This window comes from Schistocerca gregaria, chromosome X, assembly GCF_023897955.1.
Source record: "Schistocerca gregaria isolate iqSchGreg1 chromosome X, iqSchGreg1.2, whole genome shotgun sequence".
Taxonomy (NCBI): Eukaryota; Metazoa; Arthropoda; class Insecta; order Orthoptera; family Acrididae; genus Schistocerca; species Schistocerca gregaria.
Window position 1 is genome coordinate 815,784,238 of NC_064931.1, and position 25,816 is coordinate 815,810,053.

General features: G+C 38.1%; 1 protein-coding gene across 3 annotated transcripts in view; it reads left to right on the forward strand.

The window, feature by feature from the left end:
• LOC126298586 (protein Daple) overlaps nt 1-25,816 on the forward strand; it is a 190,164-nt gene that overhangs the window by 119,456 nt on the left and 44,892 nt on the right. For 2 of the 3 annotated variants that reach the window (XM_049989958.1, XM_049989957.1), the window contains 3 exons: nt 17,886-18,065; nt 19,666-19,811; nt 23,228-23,320. In XM_049989958.1, the coding sequence (XP_049845915.1) occupies nt 17,886-18,065; nt 19,666-19,811; nt 23,228-23,320 (419 nt within the window). Of the gene's footprint in view, nt 1-17,885; nt 18,066-19,665; nt 19,816-23,227; nt 23,321-25,816 lie in introns of those variants that run through there. The other variant, XM_049989959.1, reaches the window with a different exon arrangement.

A 25,816-nucleotide genomic window follows, 5' to 3' on the forward strand; every position in this document is an offset into this window, starting at 1 on the left:
TTGAGCTGTTTGTATTGTTGCAGCATTGTTAGTGGTTTCATGATTTTCTTCAAGGTGTGGTGATGTGTATTTTACAGTTAGTTGTTTGTGTACATAATTGTGGAGAATGCAAATGGCTTTGATAATATCATTCAGTCTGGTGGGATTGATGCAACATATTGGGCCATTTAAAACTTTGAAAGCCTTCTGAACCAGTTGAAATGTAGATTCAATCATTTTTAATCCTCTGTTAAACCTTATTTTCACATTATCCAGACATATTTTGGAGAATTATCACATTAAATAGCTTCATATGAGCAGCACTACATCTTTTACAAAATAAATAGGGAGTTATTCGTCACTCTAATAGTACATTACTCTTGATGGAAATTGAATATAAAGTTCTGAAGTGCTATTCTGTGAAATGCAAAGTACTCCTTTGTTGCTGTTCCTTTCAGGATAACCACTCTTGATCATGGTAAATAAACCATCAGCATCTCAGCATGCTATTAATTCATCAGAGTGGTAAATAGCAAAAATGTTCAGCAGTCTTTTTCCAATCCTTTCTTTTTAGGATGGCATATATATTTCCTTGAGCACATCCCAAAATATTTTTGTGGTCTATGCTACAAAGCATCCAGTAGTGATTTCTCCATGTGCAAAGTACAATAGAAGTGAGAAAAATACACAGTAGTATCTGTAAATGAAAACAGGGTCTAAGTTTATTCTATTATTTATATTGTGACTAGTGACCTGCCCCAGCTTGAAATGGGTAGTGCTAAGTATCTACGACTGGGTGACTTGTGTGTCGCAGTACTATTAAATTATACACACAAACCTTACTTGTGAATCAGTCTGTTCATTTGTGGGAACCGTACCTATCTACTACAATAGTTTCTGAAATTAGCCTTCACTGACAGACACAAAAATGTAGTGCGGAACATAAATCCATCATAGTTCAGTCAATTTGAGTGAAATATCTTTGAATTATCTAGACAAACTTTCCTCATGAATCAGACTACCTATTACTGAAAATTGTATCAGAATCCCTAGAGTAGTTCCTGAGATTAGCCATACAGAAAAATGTGGCAGGGGGCCAGTATTTGCAAATAGATGATAGGTATAGATGTGTAGAGTCTTGTGAAGCTTTCTCTGCTCTCTGAAGTTCCAGCAGCTGTTCACTTTATTGCTGAAGGAACAATGTAATGATTCCCTTCTATGCTCCTAAGGAATGTATATGTTTATGGAGGCACACTAATTAATTAATGACAACAATAAATAATGAGACGTACTAAAAGAGGTATGCGAGCTGAGCTGGTTCATGAAATATTTATTTCTAAAAGCTAACAACTACCACAACATTTTAACATATTACAACCTCTTAATCAAGGGAGGTCCTCACTCATGGTTGAGTTTTTGAACAGGGAGAACTATGAACAGTTTACAGTACTTTTTTCGGCGTCATTTGGTGGTACAAGAAGACAAGCACTGAGAAGTGGGACATCAACACTGGGTTTTGCCAGAATGGTGACCATACTTGATGAATACACAGGAAAAAGAAACGGGGGGAGGGGCTTGAGAATGATGGACGCCTGGCGGTCAAGGGAGCAAGCAGGATCAGAGAGAAAACTTGTTTTAGTGGTACACTTGGCAGTAAAGGGGTGCCATAATGGCCAAGGATGAAATGATAATAAACCCACATGCTACTCCTAGCACTCAGTGAACTTCACTGCACTGAAGTACACTACACACAGTAACATAGGAGGTAATACTGTGGGAATGAATCGGGCATCATCAGACTTTGTGCAGCTGCAGTCCAGAGAAGCCCCTCGAGGGAATGTGGCTCAGAGAGATGGCATTGAACATGCGGTAGTACTTCTCTCATTAACTAGACCATGACAAAACACAGAAACTGGATGTGGGTGCAAAATCCTGCTGTCCGTGCAAACTCCAGCAATGTGCGGCAGCTGACAATGCAGGCCACTTGGCATTGCGCAGGGTAAGCTGCCGAGTGCATGGTCAGGAGATGTTGCCTCATTGAAGCGAGAGCAGAGACTGGTTGAGTGACAGTTGGGCATGTTTGGCCCCTGGAAAGCATGGTAGTCTGAGATCTATCTGCATCAGAAGTGACCAGAGAGGGTCCTGGTGGTGGTACTTTGGCCAACAGGTGCTTCACTGATCGCTGGTTGTCAGTCATTGTAGCCCGTCATCTGTTTGCTACAGGTGGAGGCGGACTGAAGGAATCACCACACTGCTTTTCTTGCCAATACCACCTCCTCTAGAGGTGGCCAACTCATAATTACCATCATTGATGTCACTTGAACTCAATAAAGAATGGAACAGATCCTTAGACCTAGTTCCTCCAAGGCTAAGTAGCATATTGGGCAACAAGTGTTCTTCAGCGTACTCAACCAGCTGTCACATTTTCAGCTTCCTCCCAGTTCAGGTCCACACATTAGATGTCATTAGCAAACATTCATTTCCAGGTGTTATGAGATCTTTCTGTACTCCTGTATTCATTCATTCCATCCAACTTGGTTGTCATTAGTTGTAAACTTTGTGGTGTTTCTCCCCACAGAATGATGTTGTCAGCACAATCCAGATCTGAAATCCTAAATTGTTTATTCCAACATATGTCTGTATTTGAATTGTCCAGAACTTTTCTCATTGTGTCTATGACTAATATGAAAAAGAATGGTTATAAAATGCAACCTTGTCTGATACCTGCCGGAGTGCTAAAGAAATGGGTGTTTCCATCTTCTGTTCTTATACAGCAACTGGAGTCCAGTTATAGGCTTCTGGAAACATCAGTGAGGTTTTTGGGAATTCCATATTGGCATACAATATTCCACAATGATAATGATACATATATTGTAATTCATTACTATGATTATAACTTATGTACACAAACCTTCCTCTTGAATCAATCTGTCCCTTAATGAAAACCATCTCAAAATCCCTACAGTAGTTCACGAGATTAGCCTTCACATACAAACAGAAAATCATAGCAAGGTCTTAATAATGTAGGTTCCGTAAATATTATTCCTGTTTTTGCTCCTAAGGGGGAGTTCTTTTGCTTTAGTGCCTGAACACAGTGTGAAATGGAAAGAAGTTACAAACTGTCTTTCTTGCCCCATGTCGTAGTGGGAGAAAGACAAAGAAGCCATATAGGATGATGGAAACAATCTAGTGTTCATCATCTTTTGTTAGACCCTTAACTTCTGCCTCCCCTGAAAATTTGCCAGATATTTGACATGTTATACAAAATGTATTTGACACTATAGCCAATAAAGATATCTCCTCTCAGCATCTCTCATTTTCATCAGCATCATCCTCAGCAGCACCACCACCCTTTTCTAAGACTGCAACTTGTGTTGGTTGGACACAGCTGATGTGAACAAAAATTCCAAGTTTTTCAAGCTGAGAGAAATTTTCAGATGACACAAGAAAGAAAGAAAACTCAAATGTTGTTATAAAAATAATTGAATTGGTAAATGTTTCGTGAAGTTTATTAAAGCCAAGAAGACCAAAATTGATGCCCCAGAATCAGAGAAGACATGAAAATGTTTCTTCTCAGATTATTGTTTGACTTGGATGAAATGAGTGACCAACGTATAAAAACAATCAAATATAAGTTCTCACAAGTAGTCAATTAAATCATGAATCAGTCATCCACTCCACTACCATTTTCTCCTGTAGCTGTTATGCAGTCACTATAATTCCCCAACTCATCTGTGCCTCATTCAAACTGGACAAAGTTGCTGAGACTGGTCTTCAAGGGAATAGTGCTACCAATCTGTATTACAGTGTATTTCAGCAAGGAGTTGGCCAGCAATTGGTGGGTGATGGCTAATTACACAGATTGTCTCACATGTAAGTTCCAAAAATGATGTACGAAACACAATAATATGTAATCTCATTGAAATTTTATTATTTACTAAATGGTATATTATGATGTTTAATTCTGATACAATTTTCTGTTTTCGCATACCATGTGAACAAAATAAACCAACACTTTCTTATGTCAGTGTGATTAATATCTGTTCCTCTGCAGTGATACATGCTTTCATATCTGTATTACTCTGTATTATCACAGGAGAAATGAACTGTATCAAATCACTGTAGCACAGTTTATTCAGCCTGTGAAAAGCTGTGAATTTTGAATCTGTCTGTTACAGACCTTTGACTGTTACAAATAGCCTGCAGTTTGTTTTCTGGGCTTAAGAATGAATACAGAATTTTCTTGGTTTCCTCTTAGTACCCACACTGTCCCATTCACAGATTCTATGCCAGAGTAATAACAGTCTGCATCCTTGTGTATTTAATAAGTTCCAAATCATTGTGTGTGTGTGTGTGTGTGTGTGTGTGTGTGTGTGTGTGTGTGTGTGCATCGACGTGCATGCTGGTTTTACATTTACAAACAGAGACACTGTGCTGTCATAGGATCCTTTGTTTTTTATGTCTGTCCAAATTCATTCAAAGTTGGTGAAGAGTTATGAAGTTGTTGTTGTTGTATCCGGATCCCGCTCCAGCTACTGCTGGGTCTGGGTGCTGATGAGTCCTCTCTCCATTTGGCTCAATCCTCCCACCACTTTTCTTCCTCCGCTTGCTGCCAGGTCACACCTCTCCTTTCTACAGATATTCTCACTCTCGTAAACATTGAGAAAGTACACAATTGCTCAAAGATTATGGTACACAGTAACTGAAAAATTACCATATTTGCACGAATGCAGGCCACGTGCAAATATTGGCTGCACGTAAACTTCTGACACGATATGGTAATAACCAAATTTGAATATAGGCTGAATTACCAAGTTTATGAGAGAGTTCAATTAGACAGTACTTTTAGTTGCAGCTCACTCCCACCTCTTTTTCAACTCCCGAATAACTAAGGGTGACGTATCTCTCTCTCTCTCTCTCTCTCTCTCTCTCTCTCTCTCTCTCTCTCTCTCTCTCTCTCACACACACACACACACACACACACACACAGACGCCGACTTATAAAAAATATTGGGGGGGGGGGGGGCATACTGGGGGTCTTGCCTTGGGAAGTTTTCTAAATTTTAGATAAAAAATAGTGAGTTTTAAAAATTTTTCAACATTTTAGAGGCATATGATCAACGTTAGAACCCCGAAAACTGGACTGTTGATAACTCGACATTCCGAGAAACTTGACAAGCCTGACAGACACATTTTTTTGCTTTGAAAAAAGAAACAAAACATTAACATGCACAATATTTTTGTAAAAAGCTAATTTAATTTACATTAAAAATCATGCTTATAGACTATTACAGAGTAGTGAATATATCAGTCTGAAAAGGCTGAAATTATGTTGTCACATAGAAGAAGGTGTAATTAGATGAAGAACGAACACTAAAACTTCATGTAACAAAGGTTTATTCAGCAGTTGCACGTACAGAAGCGTGAAGCAGAGTGCCTCCGTCCAGAACACATACAGTATATATACAGCTGCAGAACATTCCAGTACAATGATTTTGACATTTGTGGATACTTCTAGAATGTACTCGAACCAAATATAGGAATTAAAATTGTACAGCCCAGATGAGTTTTGAACTCACGACCCTTCATGCAACAGTTTAGTATCATAACCAATACACCACAGTGCTACTCAGCTTCTTCTGAGACATTGCTCCGTACTTAAGAGAACAGCGTCTCTGTGTTACGTCCTCTTAGTCCGGGAACGAGTCATTGGTCCTGCATATTCTGATTCCCGATGACTGATGGTTGCCCTAGCGGTGATCTTCTTAGAACCTCTTTTGCCGCTACACTCTTCATCACCTTTCCGGTTGTTGCATGTCACTGGAGCTTCGAATTTACCCTGGGTTGCAGGATCCTTATAGGGCTTCATTGGAAGGACGTGGACCATACCTCTGATCTATCGTCGTCTTGTGTCGGGGTCGAAATTTTCAACTTCATAAGTAACATCAGACAACTCTCTTAGAACCTTATATGGTCCAAAGTAGCGCCTGAGGAGCTTCTCAGAGAGACCAACCTTCCGAACAGGAGTGAAGATCCAGACGAGGTCATCAGGCTGGTAAACAACAGGGTGGTGGCTTGTGTCATGCCTGCAGTGATCGTTTTCAGCCTGCAGCATGCGGAGTCAAGCTAACTGATGAGCTTCCTCAGCTCTGGTTAACACCTGGCTGATTCATCGTCCATGCCATCAGGATGTAACGGAAACACTGTGTCCATCATCGTCGTCACCTCACGCCTATGTACCAGGAAAAATGGTGTAAATCCTGTGGTGTCTCGTTTGGCGGTGTTGTAAGCATAAGTCACAAAAGGTAGCACCTCATCCCAGTTGGCCTGCTCAACACTGATGAACATTGATAGCATGTCGGCCAAGGTCTTATTAAGGCATTCAGTAAGCCCATTAGTTTGCGGATGGTTGGCAGTTGTCATGTGATGAGTAATTTTGCACTTACGGTTTATCTCTTTCACAGGATTTGATTGAAAAACTTTTCCTCGATCCGTAATTAACAGTGTCGTCCACTATGAATTTGGCTACCTTGGATGCATCAGCTGTTTTCACAGTTTTTGTAATGGCATAGTGTGTCAGATAATCAGTGCAAACAATAATCCATCTATTGCCACTAGTAGACGTTGGAAATCGTCTGAGGAGGTCAATCCCAACACACTGGAAAGGCTTTTCGGCTGGTGGAATTGGCATGAGTAGTCCAGGTGGTTTCTGAGGAACTGCCATTCTCCTCTGGCACTCTCAACAGTGTGACACATAGTGACAGACACTCCTAAATAAACCTGGCCAGAAAGATCTCTTGCGGATTCTATCATATGTCTTAAAAAATCTTAAATGTTCGGTTTCAGGTGTGTCATGGAATTTCTGTAGAACATCTAAGGGCATAACTTCTGTTCTTTGGGGCCCGCAGTGCGAAATATGTCTTTTAATGACATAATTATTTATGAAATATCCAGGTGCAGTGCACCTGGATATTTCATAAATAATCTAAGGGCATGTTTTTAGGAATCACTGTTAGCCACATTTTTCCAAATGGATTGAAGTTTTTCTTGCAAAGTAATCCATTAACCACCTTAAGTTGTCCTTTCACATCCTCTGACCGATTTAAGGCAAGCATAATTTGAGATATCTTGGCGTCCTCCTCCTGCTCAGCAAAGAGATCCTGAAGTGCAGCGAGACAGTCACTATCTTCTTCAAAGTCTTGATGGCCTTGCACAGGGTTTCTTGAGAGACAGTCAGCATCTTGGTGTTTTCTTCCACTTTTGTACACTATGATAATGTCATACATTTGAACATGTAGTGCCCACCTGTCGAGTTATCCTGTTGGATCCTTCAGACCTGTCAACTAACTAAGTGAATGATGGTTTGTAACAACTGTGAATGGCCTTCCATAGAGATACTGTCGAAACTTGCACATGGCCCAGATCACAGCAAGGCAGTCTCTTTCTAGTTTCTTTCGGCTTTTGTAAGCATAGGCAATAACCTTCTCTTTTCCATATGAAATTTGCACCAGAACAGTATCGATCCCATACCCACTGGCATCTGTGTGTAGTTCTGTAGGTGCTCTCTCATCATACAGACAAAGTACAGGGTCAGTTGTCAGAGCTTTTCACAGCACATGAAAAGAATCTTATTGAGCACCACCCCAGATAAATTTAGCATCAGCTTTTAACAACTCTTGGAGGGGCCTGGGTTTGATAAAAAAGCCTTTGATACAACAATGATAATAAGAACATAATCCGAGGAAGTTTCTCACATCTCTAATACTTTTAGGAATAGGAAATTCCGTTATTGATCTCACATTTTCTGGGTCTGGCTGCACACCTTCGTTTGACACAAGGTGTCCAAGTATTTTGATTTCTTTTGCTCCAAAGAGACACTTTCTTGGATTAAGTTTCAGCCCACCTTGTTGGAGACACTTAACAACAACCCTCAGTCTTTTTATATGTTTATTAAATGTCTCTGAGAACACTATAATGTCATCTAAATAACAAAGACACATCGTCCACTTCAGGTGCCTTAGAAGGTTATCTATCATCCGTTCAAAAGTTGCTAGTGCATTACACAAACCTAATGGCATTACCTTAAACTCATACAGGCCCTCACGGGTGATGGATACAGTTTTCTCTTGATCAGCCTCATCTACTTCGATTTGCCAGTATCCCGAGTACATGTCCATGGTTGAGAAAAACTTAGCCCCCTTCAAAGAATATGTATTATCAATTCGTGGAAGAGGGTAAACGTCCTTATTAGTTATCTTATTAAGCTTCCTGTAATCAACACAAAAGCACCAACTGCCATCCTTCTTCCTGACAAGGACCACTGATGATGACCATGGACTCTGCGAAGGCTGAATGACGTCATTCTTCATCATTTTCTCTACCTCATTGTGAATTATTCAATGTTCCGTTGCTGACACATGGTATGCTCTCTGACTAATTGGTTGATGGTCTCCATTGCTAATCTGGTGCTTCACGATCAGTTTGTCTAATTTGCTCTTCACCTGTGGATTGAAGCATTCAGAGAACTCTTGAAGAATGGCAAGTAGCTTTTTCTGTTGTTCCTTAGTGAGATCTGGTGATAGTCGAGCTAGAAGATCTTGTCTCATAGTGGTAGCGCTAATTTCGCCCACAGACTCACCATGGGAGGTTTCTATGACACTCAGCTGTTCTTCAGTTAATGGCTCAGCGTTTGCTATGCGCATGTGTCTTGGAAGGACCTGCGGTTCTCGGCGACAGTTAACTATCCACAATTCACCGAATCGGTTCTTAAATGAGACGACAGAGGCTGGGATGACCAAGTTATTCTTCAGTGGTATGCTTCTCTTACATTCAACTACAAGATCCATGGGTTGATGCATGGCATGACATGTGACAGTTACCTTTCTAGTGCTGACTGCAGGAATGACCACTTCATCCATATAGCCTCCACACACTCGGATGCTCATCTTCCTGTCCACAGCATCTCATCTTGTCTAGCATAATCTTCGAGTGATCACAATCTATAATTGCCTGAGAAGCTTTCAAAAAAGTCCCATCCGAGAATGACGTCACGACTACATGCGTACCAGGCAATGAATGCTAAGGGCTGTGTATGGCCATTTATGCCCATACAAATGATACATCTTCTTGTAGGTTTTACATATTTCCCATTAGCCACCTTCAGCAGAGATGTTTGCTGTTGATGAATACTGTTTTCTGCAACTGGCGACGCTGCTTCTCCGAAATGACTGAATATGATGTTCCAGAGTCCACAAGAGCTAGGGCTGGTCGTCCATCCATGAGGTTATCGATGTAGTTTCCTATCATTTTTGTAGTGACTGAGAGCGAAGGATTCGGTGGCCTCACCTTCAAGGAAGGTCCCACCTTTTAGTTTTACAGGTTGCGGTGGCTAGGTGATCGGCTGGAGTCTCTAAACGGTGATGGAGACCTTGATCGCCATGTTGAGGAGTGTCCTCTCCAGTGGCTAGCTTGCAGCGATGGTGACCTACGTCATCCTGCACCCACATTTTCTTGTTCATCTTCGTCGTCCCGGAGTTGGTGTCGGCTAAGATCTGTCTGCTGTCTTCTGGCGCGGGCGCGTCTTCAAATATCTGCTGCCTTTCTTGACAATAGCGCACCACATGTCCCAGTCGTCCGCCATGGAAACATTCTGGTTGCTTATCCTGGGTCCTCCAGACATCAGTCTTCCTTGGTGCCCAAACAGGTTCCGTATGCGGCATAGTAGGAACACAACTTCATCTGGGTGTCAACTTTTTCACTATTTTAAAGGGAAATGAAGGATGAGAGATTGGGTTTAATGTCTGTTCCACTTCCTACCTAATGACCTCTTGAAGCGTCTTGCTGTGCAATCCAAGTGCCTTCTCTCTCTCTCTCTCTCTCTCTCTCTCTCTCTCTCTCTCTCTCTCTCTGATGAAGAACACATTTGAAATCAGTTCCTTCCTCCATCACAGACATTGATACGACATTTGGAAGCCGTTCAAACTTCTTGCATGTAATTCTTTTTGGATGCATTGTCTTGATATACTGGCACCATTTTATAAAGTCGTCTGCTGTTGAAACCTCTTTCAGGAGTAGGGCTTGATAGATGTCCTTAGCAACACCCTTCATGAGATGTACAACCTTATCTTCCTCCTTCATTCTAGGATCCACTATTTTACGCAGCTTCAAGATGTCTTGAATGTAGGATGCTGTAGTTTCTCCTGGACACTGCCCTGCACTTTAGATTATCTTCAGCCTTGCACATCTGTCGTTGTGTGTCGCCAAAATACTTGCCCAGTTCCACCTGGAATACTTCCCAGCTTGTGCACTTCTCCTCATTGTTCTCATACCATTGCTTGGCAGTGCCCTCCAAGTAGAAGAATATGTTAGCACATGGTGTCATTCCATTTGTTAAATTTGCCTATACACTCATATACCTTCAGCCACTTGTTTGGGTCTTGGACATTGTCACCAGAGAACCTGGAAGGATGTTTCATGTGGTGGCACACAGTTGCTGTCATTGTAACGTCCTCTTCTTCTTCTGTCTTTGATAGATTGTGATCTTTTGAATATGGCTCGAACTCGGGTTTCTCGCCACGTAAACAGTGGCTCTGTTGTGGCCTCATGGGAGCCACTGTCTCATTGATAATGTGCCCTATCACAGGTTCCAATACCTGGTGCCTCCACCAGAATAATGTCACGTAGGCGAAGGTGTAATTAGATGAATGGTGAATATTAACTTCAGTTAACGAAGGTTTATTCAGCAGCTGCACATACAAGAGCATGGAGCGAACTGTCTCCGGCCAGAACACATACAGTATATATACAGGTACAGAACATTCCAGTACAATGATTCTTGAAATTTGTGGATACTTCTAGAATGTACTCGAATCAAATATAGAAATTAAAATTTTACAGTCCAGGTGAGTTTTGAACTCGCAACCACAGTGCTACTTGGCTTCTTCTGCGACAATATTTAAATAAATTCTAAACAATCATTGAAAGACTAACACATAAAATATTGGTGTCGCACAGTAGTAGCACTTTGATTAATAAGTGAAATAGCCAATTTAAGCTTATTTTGAATAAAGCTCAGGGTCCATTAAATAGAAAAAATATCTCAAAGTTAATGCTGTAATAAAGTTAATACAGGATGCCTAATACTTTCAGTCAAAAAGTATGTAAATAGCGGGTTTTAATTTGTTCTTACACCCTAGAAATATTTAAGTATTTGAAAACAACTAACACAGCACTATAGTAATATAGTAATACAGTACTAAAGTAGTACTAATATTTCGAAACGGAAAATTTAACATTATGTATGTACTTAATTCTCTATTTTATAAAGATATTTAATATTGCTCTAAATGCCATTATTAGGGCTAGAGTGTCTTTAGAAAGGTGCAAATGGACTAGATTACTGAATCCTAAACATCTCGGTGGGCACGAAGAACAGCGAAGTTGTTCAATCGCTTCTGTCCCATTGTTGATCGAAGATGTGACTTCAGACGTCTAAGGGCGCTAAATGACTGTTCGACTGTTGCTATCATGATTGGAACTACATGGAGAAGCTTAACGCATTTCACTACTTCACATAACATTTCTCCAACTGCAGGCACTTGTGTAATGTACTTTCTTATATCACACGTTTTTTAAGACTATTTGTTTTTTATTAGTGATATTGGCCAACATATTCAAGTGTAAGCACAGTCTCTCAATGTTTAGGTCATTTTTGAAAATCTCAGTTGATTTTTCCAAATTTGTTTCACCGCTGTTTACTAAAAGCAAGCACTCTTGTTCAACTGAAATGACCTGAATGAGTCCAGTTGAAGCAAACCGTTCAGTAATGCAAGATTGCACCATTTCATAAACTTCAATGTAAATAGCTTTGTAGTATTCCTTTGGGGTTTTGAAAGTGTGTAGTGAGTTGGCTTAGTTGTTTTCATACTTTTTTTGGTATACTTTGATTTCGAGGAAGTGAAGGATCATCAACTTGTGAAGGTTTTTCTTTTAAACACGATTCCCAAAAGTGTTCAAAACTATCACGCCTTCCATTCAATATATAAATCAAGTCCTCATATATTTTTTCCAGATCAGCAACACTTAGATGAGGGCATTGAATTTTTTCATTGACATCCCCTACTGGGTTCATTGCAGGGCAATAAAAACGTAAAAAGAAATAAGTCTTCAATCGTAACTTTGACTCAAGGTAGCCTGCACGTTTATAACATGCCTCTGTTTTGTCCTCTGGAGAAAATGTTTTAAAAAACTGTAGAAGTTCTTCAAAGTTTTTGAATATTTTCAAGCTACTAGAAGCTTACATAGTCCATCGAGTCGGGCAAAGGGGTTGTAGACCAGCGTGGTTGTTGGCGCTCTCACAGCGTATCCTTCTGAAAAGTCCCATCCTTTTATTGGATTCCCTTATGGTGTTTATCAAGTCCTTGGCTAAAGCCGTAATATCCCTCATAGACATAAGATGGTGGAGACTGTCTACAAGTGCCAAGTCTAAACTGTTAGCAGTGCAGTGCACATAACGTGATTTTGGTTGTGTATCCAAAATTAATTTTTTTTAGTCCTTTGAACTTACCTCTCATATTCGAGGCACCTTCATAGATAGCACTGTCCTTGTAAGTTATCCATTGACAAATCAATATGAGCAAAAACATCTTTTAAAATACTGAACAGAGTTCGTGATTCAGTATTGGGGGTCTCGTGTAAGCCAATAAAGTCTTCGTTGATGATTAAGGAATCATCGACAGTATGAATACAAAATGACACTTGTTTATGAATTGAAGAATCACTTATTTCATCAACCATAATAGAAAAAATTCAGTCTTCTTGATTGAAGCCAATACGTCTCTCAACACAGACTTTCCTAGTAGATCACTGTTATACCCCGAATGCCCTAACCAATATTTTAAATGTCATTCTTTTGGAGTTCCAACAATTGAAAAAAAATTGAGTTTACATCTTTGTGCTCTCTAATTGCTAGTCCTTGTTGGCATAGAAATTGCACAGTAGTAAAAATTGTCTCAAGAGCTAAATGGCCTTTCTTCATATTACTATTTAACTGTCCGTTCAATTGGGAGGCCACATTTTGGTTAGTGATAGAATTTAGTTTCAGAACACCTTCTTTATGCGTAAATGTATTTTCATGAAGACGGAATTTTTCCAAAGCCTTTTTCCAGTTAGAAAACCCTTTTTGAAGAAAATTGTAATAGATTTTTAGCATCTGCCTCTTTGCAGGTTTTGCAAAAAACTTTTTCGGTAGATGCTTCATATTGTAGCCATGTATATTTGATCAACCAAGACTTCTGAAATGATCTCCCCTTACTGGATTGTCCAGGTTTCAGTTGTGAATGGTTCTTACCTGACGATGACAAAGCCATTGACGACACAGTAATTGTTGGAGGTTGACTTGAAGTATCATCAACTTCCAAGTGTGCCATTTTGCTGACAAAGTTATCCATTGCAAACTTAATTCACAATACACTAAGAGACTAAAGTGAACGAATAAAATATAGTCATATAAAATAGTCCACTAGACACTAAATTCGGAACACTAAACATGTCTGCAGCATGCACTGAACGAAACTGTCCACACTGAATGACTGTAACAGCAGGCTGGGCTTTATATAGCTGCATCGCCGTAATGTCTTGAAGTGTCAAGGCAATGTGAGGCGGAGGGTTCCAGGCGTTTCTGCTCCAGTCCTTTTGATGTCGCTGCAGCTGCAGTGCTGGCCCACCGGTGCCAGACTTTACTTGAAAGTTCAGCACTGGGACAAATTCTAAGTGTGCCCACAGTGCGGTAACACTATCATGATTCACATGACTTGTTTTCAATTTACCTGCTTACTACCACAATAATTATTTGTTTTAATTCATTACTGAATGCATTTTAAAAGGTAACTATTGTCAAACATGGGAAATAAAAAATTCCAACATAATTTTGTGATTTTACAAACCATAACATAATTAATAATTTTCTTAAATTATTGGCGGGCTCCGGCCCCCCCTCCCCCTCCCCCAAAATGAGTTTTTGAGTTGGCTTGGGCCCTCTCAGGCCCCATGGAGTTGGCACCTGATCTTTTTATGATGAATTATAACTTGGTGAACCAGTTTGTTACAGTGGTTGAGTCATGAGTCCATCACATAATGCTAACAACAAAACGGCAATCAAAGCTGTGAGTTGTTGTTGTTGTTGTTGTTGTTGTGGTCTTCAGTCCTGAGACTGGTTTGATGCAGCTATCCATGCTACTCTATCCTGTGCAAGCTTCCTCATCTCCCATCACCTACTGCAACCTACATCCCTCTGAATCTGCTTAGTGTATTCATCTCTTGGTCTCCCTCTATGATTTTTACCCTCCACGCTGCCCTCCAATACTAAATTGGTTATCTCTTGTTGCCTCAGAGCATGTCCTACCAACCGATCCCTTCTTCTAGTCAAGTTGAGCCACAAACTCCTCTTCTCCTCAATTCTATTCAATACCTCCTCATTAGTTATGTGATCTGCCCATCTAATCTTCAGCATTCTTCGGTAGCAGCACATTTCGAAAGCTTCTATTCTCTTCTTGTCCAAACTATTTATCGTCCATGTTTCGCTACCATACATGGCTACAGTCCGTACAAATACTTTCAGAAACGACTTCCTGACACCTAAATCTATACTCCATGTTAACAAATTTCTCTTCTTTAGAAACGCTTTCCTTGCCATTGCCAGTCTACATTTTATATCCTCTCTACTTCGACCATCATCAGTTATTTAGCTCCCCAAATAGCAACTCCTTTACTACTTTAAGTGTCTCATTTCCTAATCTAATTCCCTCAGCATCACCCGACGTAATTTGACTACATTCCATTATCCTTGTTTTGGTTTTGTTGATGTTCATCTTATATCCTCCTTTCAAGACACTATCCATTCCATTCAAGTGCTCTGTGAGTGTAAGCTTGTAAATCTATGCAGAAAAAAGGTGAAATCAGTTTTGTATTGTAATGGGGTGGAATTTAACAAAAACTGCGATTCGGGCCATCTTGAAATATATGATACTACATTAAGAACTTTACGCGAAGTATGTAAAGCTTAACTATGCACAGTGAGATTGTTAATTCATTGTATTGATAAAATTGAGGTACCTGAAGTGTTTAATATGTCATGATATCTAATCACTAACTGAAAATATGTAAAAAAAAGAACACTGTAAACAAAAGTCCAAACTATTATCTACAAAATTTGTAGATTGTTTTTCAGCTGTTTGTAAAGACACAGGATTCATGTTAGTATCAAAATAAAATTGCTATTTACATTGTTATTAAGAAAAGTAATTCAAACATTATTGTAGAAAGACATTTCATGTAATTTAGTCCTAATGATCATGATATTTTGGCATGTTAGCTTATTTATAAATTTTTTACCAAAAGTAGAACTGGATTCGGTAACCAATTTAGTAAAGCCAATAAAATTTTAATTGTAAACTTTAAAAAGTCTGTTACATACGAAGAGCCCAGACTTTCTTATAGACGGAGGTTAATGCAGCAAAAAGATACTCACCCCATTCCAATATAAACTGTAATCAAGAAGATAAAGGAACAGATTCATAGCCTTGCAACCTGGTTACATTTTAATGCAGTTCCTACAGCCTTTTGAATTACACGACCAAGTAGTGTGTGTGTGTGTGTGTGTGTGTGTGTGTGTGTGTGTGTGTGTGTGTGTGTGTGTTTCTTTTTAAGAAAAGAGTGGTTCAATTCAAATATAATTGTACTTCATTTTATGATGATCCATATAGAGGACATTCCAAAACTACAGTCATAAATGTAAACTTTGAGAAAGTTCACAATGTGGTATGGGTAAAGACTATGATACACTTTACTTGAAAAATTAACTGTGAGAAAGCTTTGTGAGTATGCTACCACATTTCTGATTGATGACCAAAAGAAAGTGCAAAAATAAATGTTTTTAACCAAATTACCCAATAAATTGCAGAGAACAATAAAAGTTGCAATATTAATTTCCTTTGTTACATGATGACTAGTTTGAGCCTAAGCTCATTATCAAGTCGTCCAATAAGCTGTGCAGTAACATAAATTACAACAGCCACATAATTATGCATTGTAGTTAAATACGGCTTTAGTATAAAGCAGTATAGGGCTGAACTTCATTTATTAGTTAGGTAAATGAAGTCCAGCCCTGTACTGCTTTATACTAAAGATGTTTTTAACGACAATGAACATTCATGTGGCTGTCGTAATGTATGTTATTGCATAGCTTACTGGATGATTTGACATGAGCTAAACCTTGAAACTAGTCATCAGATAATAAAGGAAATTAATTTATTGGATAATTTGGTAAACCAGAATAGTTGCTGACATCGTGCCTTCCAGAATTTTTGAAATTATTAAAAAATTGTTTTTAAGATGAATCATAATTTTATGAACAAGTTTGTTGCAGTGGTTCAACTGTGTGTCCATCATGTAAAACAGCAATCAGAGCTGCCACTGGAAGCTTGTAAACCCATGCAAAAAAGTGAAGTCAATTTCATATGCCAAAAAGGTTTTTGCCAGTGTTTTCAGGATTGAAAAAAGCATCCTTCTTATTGATTATATTGAAAGAAATGAAGCGGTAACAGGTGAACTATAGGCAAACCTTCTTGACAGACTGAATGAAAAAATTTCTGGAAGAGACTTCGGTGGGTGGGTGGGTGTGGGAGTGGACTATTGCTATTGTCAGGACAATGTGCGTGCCTACAAAGGTACTTTGACAGTGAGGAAACTGAGGGATTGAAGTATGAATTGTTGGAACATCCACCATATTCGACTCTTTTGGCAACCATTGTCTTTTACCTATTCCTACATGTTAAAGGAATATATTTAGAGTACAATGAAAATGATGGCAACCATTCAGGGATATTATGTAAACTATTTAGAATCACTGTGTATAATAGTGTGCTGTATGGAAAACTGGGCAAAGTGTTTCAACTCAAAAGTCTACATTGTTAAAAAAAAGTACATTTTCTACATCTACATGGATACTCTGCAAATCACATTTAAGTGCCTGGTAGAGGGTTCATCGAACTTTTTGCTCTGCCATTGTAGATCTGATCTGTGACCATTAAAAATGGAATGATCTGGACCCATTTTCAATCACATGAGATGTTCTGTTTCTTTTGTAGGCTTTGACAAATGGATTTTAAAAGAAGAAAAAGTAAATATAGATTTTAATTAGCGTCCAAGATTTCTCTGCTGTAACTCTGAATGTTGACCTTTTCCTGTATGTACCTTTGTTGCTACCTCCCTGTACCTGTTCAACCACAGAATTTAATTTTCACTTTTTCACCAGTATTTTTCTCTTCCTAGATGGGTCCTTTGTATGGCAATTCTTTTTGTTTTTACTAATTTTTGTGTCTTTTATTCTGCTGCTCAACAGTTGTCATTAAATGCTAGTGTTGGATTCATCAACTTTCTTAATCCCTGAAACTGCTTATCATCTTAAGAATTTTAATCAGATCTTCTACTGTGTGTTGTTTGGATTCAACCTTCTTTTCCTCTTTTCCCCCTTTGACCTCAAAGAAGAATAATTTGTAGAATTTAAGTTTGAACATTATTTGTAATGCAACTTGTGTTCTCATACATAATTATTTCTGATCTCCTATGAAATGAACAAACATTTTATTATTCTGCTAGAGAAAGAAAAGTACATGCAATAGCACATTCTTAGTGAGTCTGTGTCTATCAACTAGAATAACATGTTTTTATATGTTTATGAAAGGACTGTTTATGGTGTGACACAATCGCATCTCACAGAATATAAACAAGTTTTCTGTTATAAGTATTTCTCATGAAATAAGTATGAAATGCCTCTACAGGGTAAAACTGCAGACTTTATCATGTTGCGTGTTTAAAATGTCTCAAATTTCTGCACTTGTGTATTTCAGGATGACTTCCGCAATCTTTTCACAGCCAATGAAAAACTGAAGCAAGAATACAGAAATCTGCAAGAAGAGCATCGTTCTTTGCGATCTGACAGTGGCAGCATTAAATTACGGGCAACAGAAATGCAGGGTGAATTGGCTGTGCTAGAAGTGGAGCTAGCAAAAATGACTCATAAGTGTGAGGCAAGTGATATGAATTCTCCTGTATTGTAAAAATAAGGCATCAATAACTCATATCTTTTTCCCAAGTAGAACATATCAGTTGTTAAGCATAGCTGCAGAATTTTATCGTTCAGTTACCAAAGCCACTGTATGATGGCACAATGCTGTCTCTGTTTTGTGCAAATCAACTACAAAGCAAATCATATGCAGCATGTGAACAGATTTTGGGAACTGTTATGAGAAAATGAACCCAAAAATAAAATAAACAATTTTTTTCTGATCTCTATGTTACATGTTGTTCCGTCCATAAGAATAGAGAACAATGTGTAATAAGTATGTGGGTTGTGACTATTATGTTGGAAAAGACTTCTTCATTAACCATATCATTTTTACTTTCCTACATTATTGAGTGTCTATTCTTAAAATGCCTAATGTTAGTAACAGCCAAGAAATAAGTAGTCATCGGTGCTGCCAGTATGAGATGTTATCTGTGTAAACAACTCTTAAACCTATGTCTGTGTTTAAAAAAGTGGAGTAACGACTGCTCTTGTGGACAAACATTATTCCAGAGACAGTTATGTTGGTACATTGTAATACGGCAGTGGTACTCATTACGTTTCAACATTGTCACCCCTAATTTTCAAGCAGTCCCCTCCCCCTCCCCCTCCCCCCCTCCCCCCATCTGCATCAAGTCCACGCAGCCACTTTATGAGGCACAGTGCTGTGTTTGTTTGTTGCAAATCACCTACCAAGGAGATCATTCTTCACTGATCTAAAGTGGTGTGGATGCAAAGTCTGGGATCCCAATTAAGGAGTGCAGCACCTCCCAAATGATATACTAAAATAATTTGTTTGTGCTGTTGGCTGAAGATTATCACACATTTGTGTGAGTGACATGATGCTTATTGATAAAAATGGAGTGGGTGGTGGAGAATAGTTTTCCCCACAGTTAATTAGGCTGGTGTTTAAGCTGTGTTTGTTGAACAGCAATTTCCTTATTTTCAGTGAGGTGTTCTGTGTGTTACCTTGCTGGCAATCACAAGGTGACCAGCAAAAAATTCCCTTCCAAAAATTGATTGGAAAGTCATAAATCTCTTTCTGGGGGGACAATTTACTGAATATACATGACTGAAAATGTATATATATTTCACCACTACACACTTACAACAGAGAGAAAATTTACCTATTTGTTTTATTTTAATTGATTACACAAGAAGTTCGCCACAAGTTTTCACTATATATAATTTTCTGCCCTTAGAGCCCTCCCCTCCCCCCCCCCCCTTTTTTAAGGACTGTTTGCTTTATCGAGTTATGAGAACTTATTGACTTTCATTTCCATATGCTGAATAAATCATTGTGTGTGTAGTAATGACTTATATATCCTGCTTTTCATTATGCCTTATAATAGTTGTTACAGTGTTAGCACTTTCTTCTATGCGATCCAGTGTGAAAGCATTCCACAGTTCACTACTATAGTTTCATATAAGACTGTCTGTTTATATAGTTGTTTGCATTTATCAGCTAGCTCAATGAGCATCCTCTACTGACATAATATAATATTGTCATCAGATCATTGTCATTATCAGTGGCATTAATAATTCTCTTATTTTTTACTTTTCAGTTGTTGCAACAAATGAATGCCAGTTTGGAAGATGATCGCCGTGCTCTCATGGAAAATGTTTCTCATATGTTTAGTCAGTATCATGAACTTTTAACGCTTTCTCTTGAAGATAAGGAACACTATCATCAAGAGGAAAAGATATTCACGTTGGTATTACAACAGTTTTTTGCCATGTTATTGTCCATGTTTGTTTTAGTTCCTACAAATTTCTTAAAAGTGAAATGAGATTTATTTTAAAATTTTTATATTAACTATGTCAATTTTGAATGATAGATTTTCACCAAGAAAGAAAAAACACTTACTGTATGGTTGACAGCTATATTTAGGAAAAAAAGTTATAGTGGCATAAAGGCTAGCCAGTACTTTTAAGAGGCACAATTCTTGTACTACCAATGGAAACACTTCAAGTAGAAAGTAATATTGCTTGCATACAGAACTGTCAGCAATCTTAACCCGCACATTGACGTACCATCCCCCTTTCCAAGCATCCAGAACCAATCTCTGCTGGCCAGACTTCCTGTCTGTTTGTAATTGTAACATGGTTGTCAACTGTGTTTTCCAACATTGACACATGTAATCTAAGAGTCAATAGTTCCTTCTTCAGAAATAGTAGGATTAAATGCAGTAAAAGGAATGTGTGTGAAATTTGTAAGGGAACTGTCCTTTGATTTCATTGCCCTGTATTTGATGATGATCTTTCCTCACTTATGCGTCTGATTGTTTTGCTTGTTACTTTTGCCTATTCTCCTGATCTCCTTAAGGCAGAGAGAGTAGTGTGGTAGTTGTGCTAACTGCCTTATTAGTGCATTTGCCTCTCACAGTGTCTTAAATCATATGGAAACTCTTTCCTAGTGATCCAGTACACTCCTAATAGGTTGCTGCTGCTACCAATACCACTATCATTTTTATTACTGTTTTTTTTTTTAATTTGATATTTTTACCTCAGCTCTCATATTAACTTACGCCTTTCATGTATGTTTGCGGGTTTATTTTTGCTGTTACCTCTAAACTTACTCTGATGTAAATGATAATTTGCTGGTGTTCAGCACCATTATCAGGCAGGAGACACCCCTGCCCTCATTGTCTTGTATATGACCATTAAATCTGTGGATGTTTGGGAAGGTGGACTTGAAAAATGCTTGAAACATATCTCTAAGACCTCTACCTGAAAAAATTTTCATTAAATGAGCAATAAAACTGTATTAACAGGTAGTGCTGAATTTGGTTACACAGAATGAATAAGAAAGTATTAATTATGCTACTGGTCTTTATTTTACCTTCATACAAAATGAAATGTCTAAATTATGTTATAATTTTCCTGAGACTGAATAAAGAAAATCTCTTTAATTTTATCTTGTCCATACCAGAAATTTTGCTCACAACATACCATACTGTAGAAAATTCTTTTGGAAGCATGGGTTGTTGACACTCTTCTCCAAGTGAAGACACATTTGTTGCCCTAGTTCTTGACCAAAATTCTTCTTTTATTGTATCTGTCCTTGTAGTTGCAGTGAAAATAAGCATGGGGCATCTATTGCTGCTACATCCATTATGTTTGTACATAGGACAAAGTACATCAATTTGACTGCCTTTTGCAAATGATGGAAGGATTTAGTTTTATTGTAGAATAAAGCTTATATTCAGCTTCCTTTTTAGGTCCTTCATCTACTGTGGCACTGCGGTGCAGAGAACTTAGCAATATGACACTTTTGTCCTATTAGGCCCCATCACTTACAATTGTCAAATTGTTTTTGAAACCAGATGATGATGATAAAGCTTCTTTGTACTTGACACTCTTCATTTATGATGGAAATTCCTGTTTGTTTCGTACCAAAGATTTCACTGCTGTAATCTTATCGTGCAGTAGTTCTTTGACTGAACATTTGTAAGGAAAAAATCCATTGTAATATTTATTGAGGCACCTCTCGCTGTCTTTACTGTAGTAGATACAACACTGATTTTCTGGCATATGCAAAACCCAAAATATTTTTATTCTACTTTTCTGTGGTTTGCTGGGAATATACAAAACAAAGAACCTTTGAAGGTGACAAGATGGTCATCTTAGTTAAAGTTTCATTGGGGTGCATCCTTAGATGACAGATTTCAATGAAAAGTTCACAAATATAGTGAAATGGTGCAATGTTTTACTCTTGCTCTTTGCCTCTCTGGTCCATTTGTCTTCAAATCTCAGGGTCCTTCATATATTTTCAAATCTGTTAACTGAAAATGTGGTCAAATAAATGGAGTTGGCAAGGCTATCATGAAATAGCTCTCCGATAGCACATACTAGCTTCTGGCAACATCATCATAATCAAGAGTCGAAGAAATGCACCCGTTTCCTCAGAGGTAACATTATGCCAATTTTTTTCCTTGATACTAGCAATGCACATACCTTCTGAATTAATACAGTGCCAATCTCTTGTAACATTCTTTGTTATATAAAATAATCCTATAGAAAATGGAGAGAGTTACACCATCTCTCACTGGATGAAGCAGGTGGAATTTTCATGATATCATATTCTTAAATTCCGCTCAATGGTGGTGGTGTTTTACTTCACCAACTTCCATCATGCCCAATAAGGAAATAAGCGCTTCTGTAGTTGTATTATCTAATTTTCACTGGTTTCTTCACTTGCCACATCAAAAGTCATACGTTTATCATACTACAGACCATTAGTGTCTGAATTCTGCTAGCTTGCTGATCAGAGAGAGCTACATCTCCAAGCTAATCAGAAATAGTTGATTCAAAATTTCATCCTTGTGCTGATTCTAGATGACGATCTTTTATCTCTTATGGGTGATTAGTATTTATACTGTAAGCAGGAGAAAAGATTCTTATATGATCATTCTGGCTATGAAATTGAACTAACACAGTCTGAAAGTATTTTGTCATAGAAAAACACATTTACATTCAAAATAAGACTTGGATGTAAGTGTGATAATGATTTTGGCATATCAGCGAAGAATATAACTGTGCTGCTTTGCTAATTGTTGTCAGTAATCTTGCCAACAGAACGCACCATTCCAGTCATTGATAAATAAGCTATTGGAAAGACTCTGTCATACCTTACACTTGTGAGATCAGAAAATTATTAAAATAAAATCATTAATTTAATTTGTACGAAAATAAGTCTTTTCCCAAAGAAAGTCAATTGTATTTCCAAACAGAATACAAACTAAAATAAACTTTTTAAAACAGTTTATTGAGAAAAAGAGAAGATTTCTAGGTACAAAAGACTCCTGTTATGCATCCAATGGTAAATTTGTTGCTGTCGTGTAATCACTTGCCCTTTCCCTCTGTTATTGAACTTGATGGAAGTTCTACATGTGTGTGCCAACCTGATAATAGTCTTCAGTAAATTCTGGTGATAATAACTATTTTATCTGCCTTAAGTAATATCAGAAATAATGTTGATATATGTGTATCTTGCAGTTCTTTAGTTAATATTTAACTGAGATATTGATCACTTCCAGTAGTTTATGAATAATACTTCATTGAGATATAGGTGACTGGTTTTGAATTAATATTGTTTTATCTCAAGATGTTATTTACTGCCCACAGTGATAAGTTCAACAACCTCTGCAGACAGAAAGAAAAACTGGAAGAAAAGATTATGGACCACTACCGGAAACTAGATAGCTGTTCCTCCAAGAAGTGTGTAACATTTCTTACCACAAGCAAATATAACTTATTAATTTTTGTGCATGCTATTTTTATGTACTTACGTAAAATGTCTTAAAGTAATGTTAGTTCCTTTGAGTCACCATTTTTCCTTTCTGAAGCAAATTGCACTGCTGGCCATTAAAACAGCAGCACCAGGAAGGATAGCAAATAATGAAATTTTACTTACTGTGTGTATACTGTATAGCAGGAAGAAAACACATTTAAACTTGTAGGTGATTTGGGAGTATACAGGATGTGAAATTTAGTACACAGAGCTGCTATCTCTGGTAGCAACAGTGGCTCTAACACAGCTGGACATCAAGTTGAAATGGTCTCAGACGACAGATATAGGTACCTCATTCCGTGCTACTCCATGTCTATACTGGGGTTGATAAGTCATTGTGCCTGGTGAGTTGTGGTATGGCAGTCTCACAGCAATCTATGGCGGGGGGGGGGGGGGGGGGGGGGGGGTGTGAGAGGGCGGTTTGGTGAGTGTTGAACACCCTCAGTGTAATGTTAGGTAAGAACAGCAAAGGTAATTCGCAGTACAGCTCCATCCCGTTATAAGATATGTCACGGAGACCTCAAAGTAGGGCCCTGGCTCCAAGCTAAATCAATTAGAAATGTAATGACTGCAGTCTTAAGTTACCAGGTATGAGGGCCCCGAGTTGATTTTGTTGTGTATTCAGTGGCATCCCATACTGTCATGCCATGTCTTGAGCCCATATTACAATGGTGAATACAATCTGGCAGCACTGGTTCGCTTCAGAGCTTCCACATATGTGTACGTCTATCATGATCTGTATGCATAACTGGGACTTGTCTGAAATCTTGACACAGTCCTGCTCCTGCATGCAGTGTTGTTGTTGTTGTTGTTGTTGTTGTTTTTGAGTGTATCACTGTCTCACTGCAGCCCTCTCTGTTGCTGTGTCAAAGACAAAAACAACAGTGGTCACCATGGTGCTCCAGGTGTCACCACTCTGCCCATGTGGAAACTTGTCCTGCTGCAAACAAGCCCATTTCCTGAGTCTAGGTACATGAGGGGGATGTACGATCATGCAGAGCTGAGCAAACAATTTGCCTGTCCTCTTGGACACTAGTCATGTGGTGCTTTGAGGTGCTGTGTGGTATTTAGTATGGTCCTCCTGAAACCATCAATTCCATATTTGCATGACAGATGAGAGATCATGACCAAAGTGAGCAGCAGTGCCACAAAATGATTTACTGTAGTGTCACTTGTCAGCAATCCTGCTGCTCCAGACAATCTCCTTCTTACGTGAAACATAACATGGTCTTCTCACAAACAAACAACATTCAGATGTGATTTATGAATAAGAAGCCTGTTCCAAAATTGTTCCTTATGTATGGAATGTAGATGACATTACTCCTATTTGCTTTGTGTAGTTAAGCTGAAATGCTAATCATTTGCATATCCAAGCATGCTAATTTGACATTTGTTGCATGCTGCGTTCATGATGTCACAGTTTTAATGGCCAGTAGTGTAAATTGGTCATGCATGTGTATGTGCACTAGTCTCTCTCTCTCTCTCTCTCTCTCTCTCTCTCTCTCTCTCTCTCTCTCTCTCTCTCTCTCTCTCTCTCTCTTATTTATCTGGATTCTCAGTGGCACATATGTACATTATCAATATCATGTAAGAATCCAGTTGCATTTGTGTGTTACAATTCTTCTCAGATAATAGTTTGTAGAAGCTTTTATTATTGTGAATCTTGGATGTTTTACTGCTGAAGTAAAGCAGAAATTTTCAAAACAGCCCTATAACAAACCATTACTACCAAGATATTGTGTTGGACATGTCTTTGATACTGCCAGGTTTTTAGCCTGTCTGCTTCATGTATAGCTGAAGATTAGTGCTATGCTCTCCTTGACCTAATTAAACTTCAAGATACAAGTATTGTGAGGGATTGATAAATTGTCTAAAAGACTGCCAAAAGCATTCTCTATTGAGCTTGATTGTATTATTTATTTCTTTGTAGCCCTAGAAAAATAGAACTCTTTCTAGATAGTAACTGCTTTTTGCAGATTATTAGGAAGTGTTTCCTATTCAGTGTTATAAATAAATTAAAGTAATAAATATTTAATTATAGTATGAGCTGTTGTTTCTGCAAAATATGCATTCAGTAAAAAATAGTGTAAATATATTATTACATTTCTGTATGCAGTTGGTCTTTCACAGTTCAGTTTTAAAGAAATCTTTGAAATCTTTGCAGAAACAAGTGCCTGCACAATGTTTAAATTCTCATACATTTTTTCCCATTGAATGTTTTGCAGAATATTGGATAGATTATAGCCGAGGCAAGAATAATTATCACTCTTCTGATAAATTTGTTTTTCTAATTCACACTGTTCACTCATTTTCTTACAAAGAAAATCATACATATCCTGCTAGTATATCATTCTGAGATCTCAAACAAAAAATGTCTTTGTTATGAGTTAAATAAGATATGTTTAATGAAGAGAACAAATTTG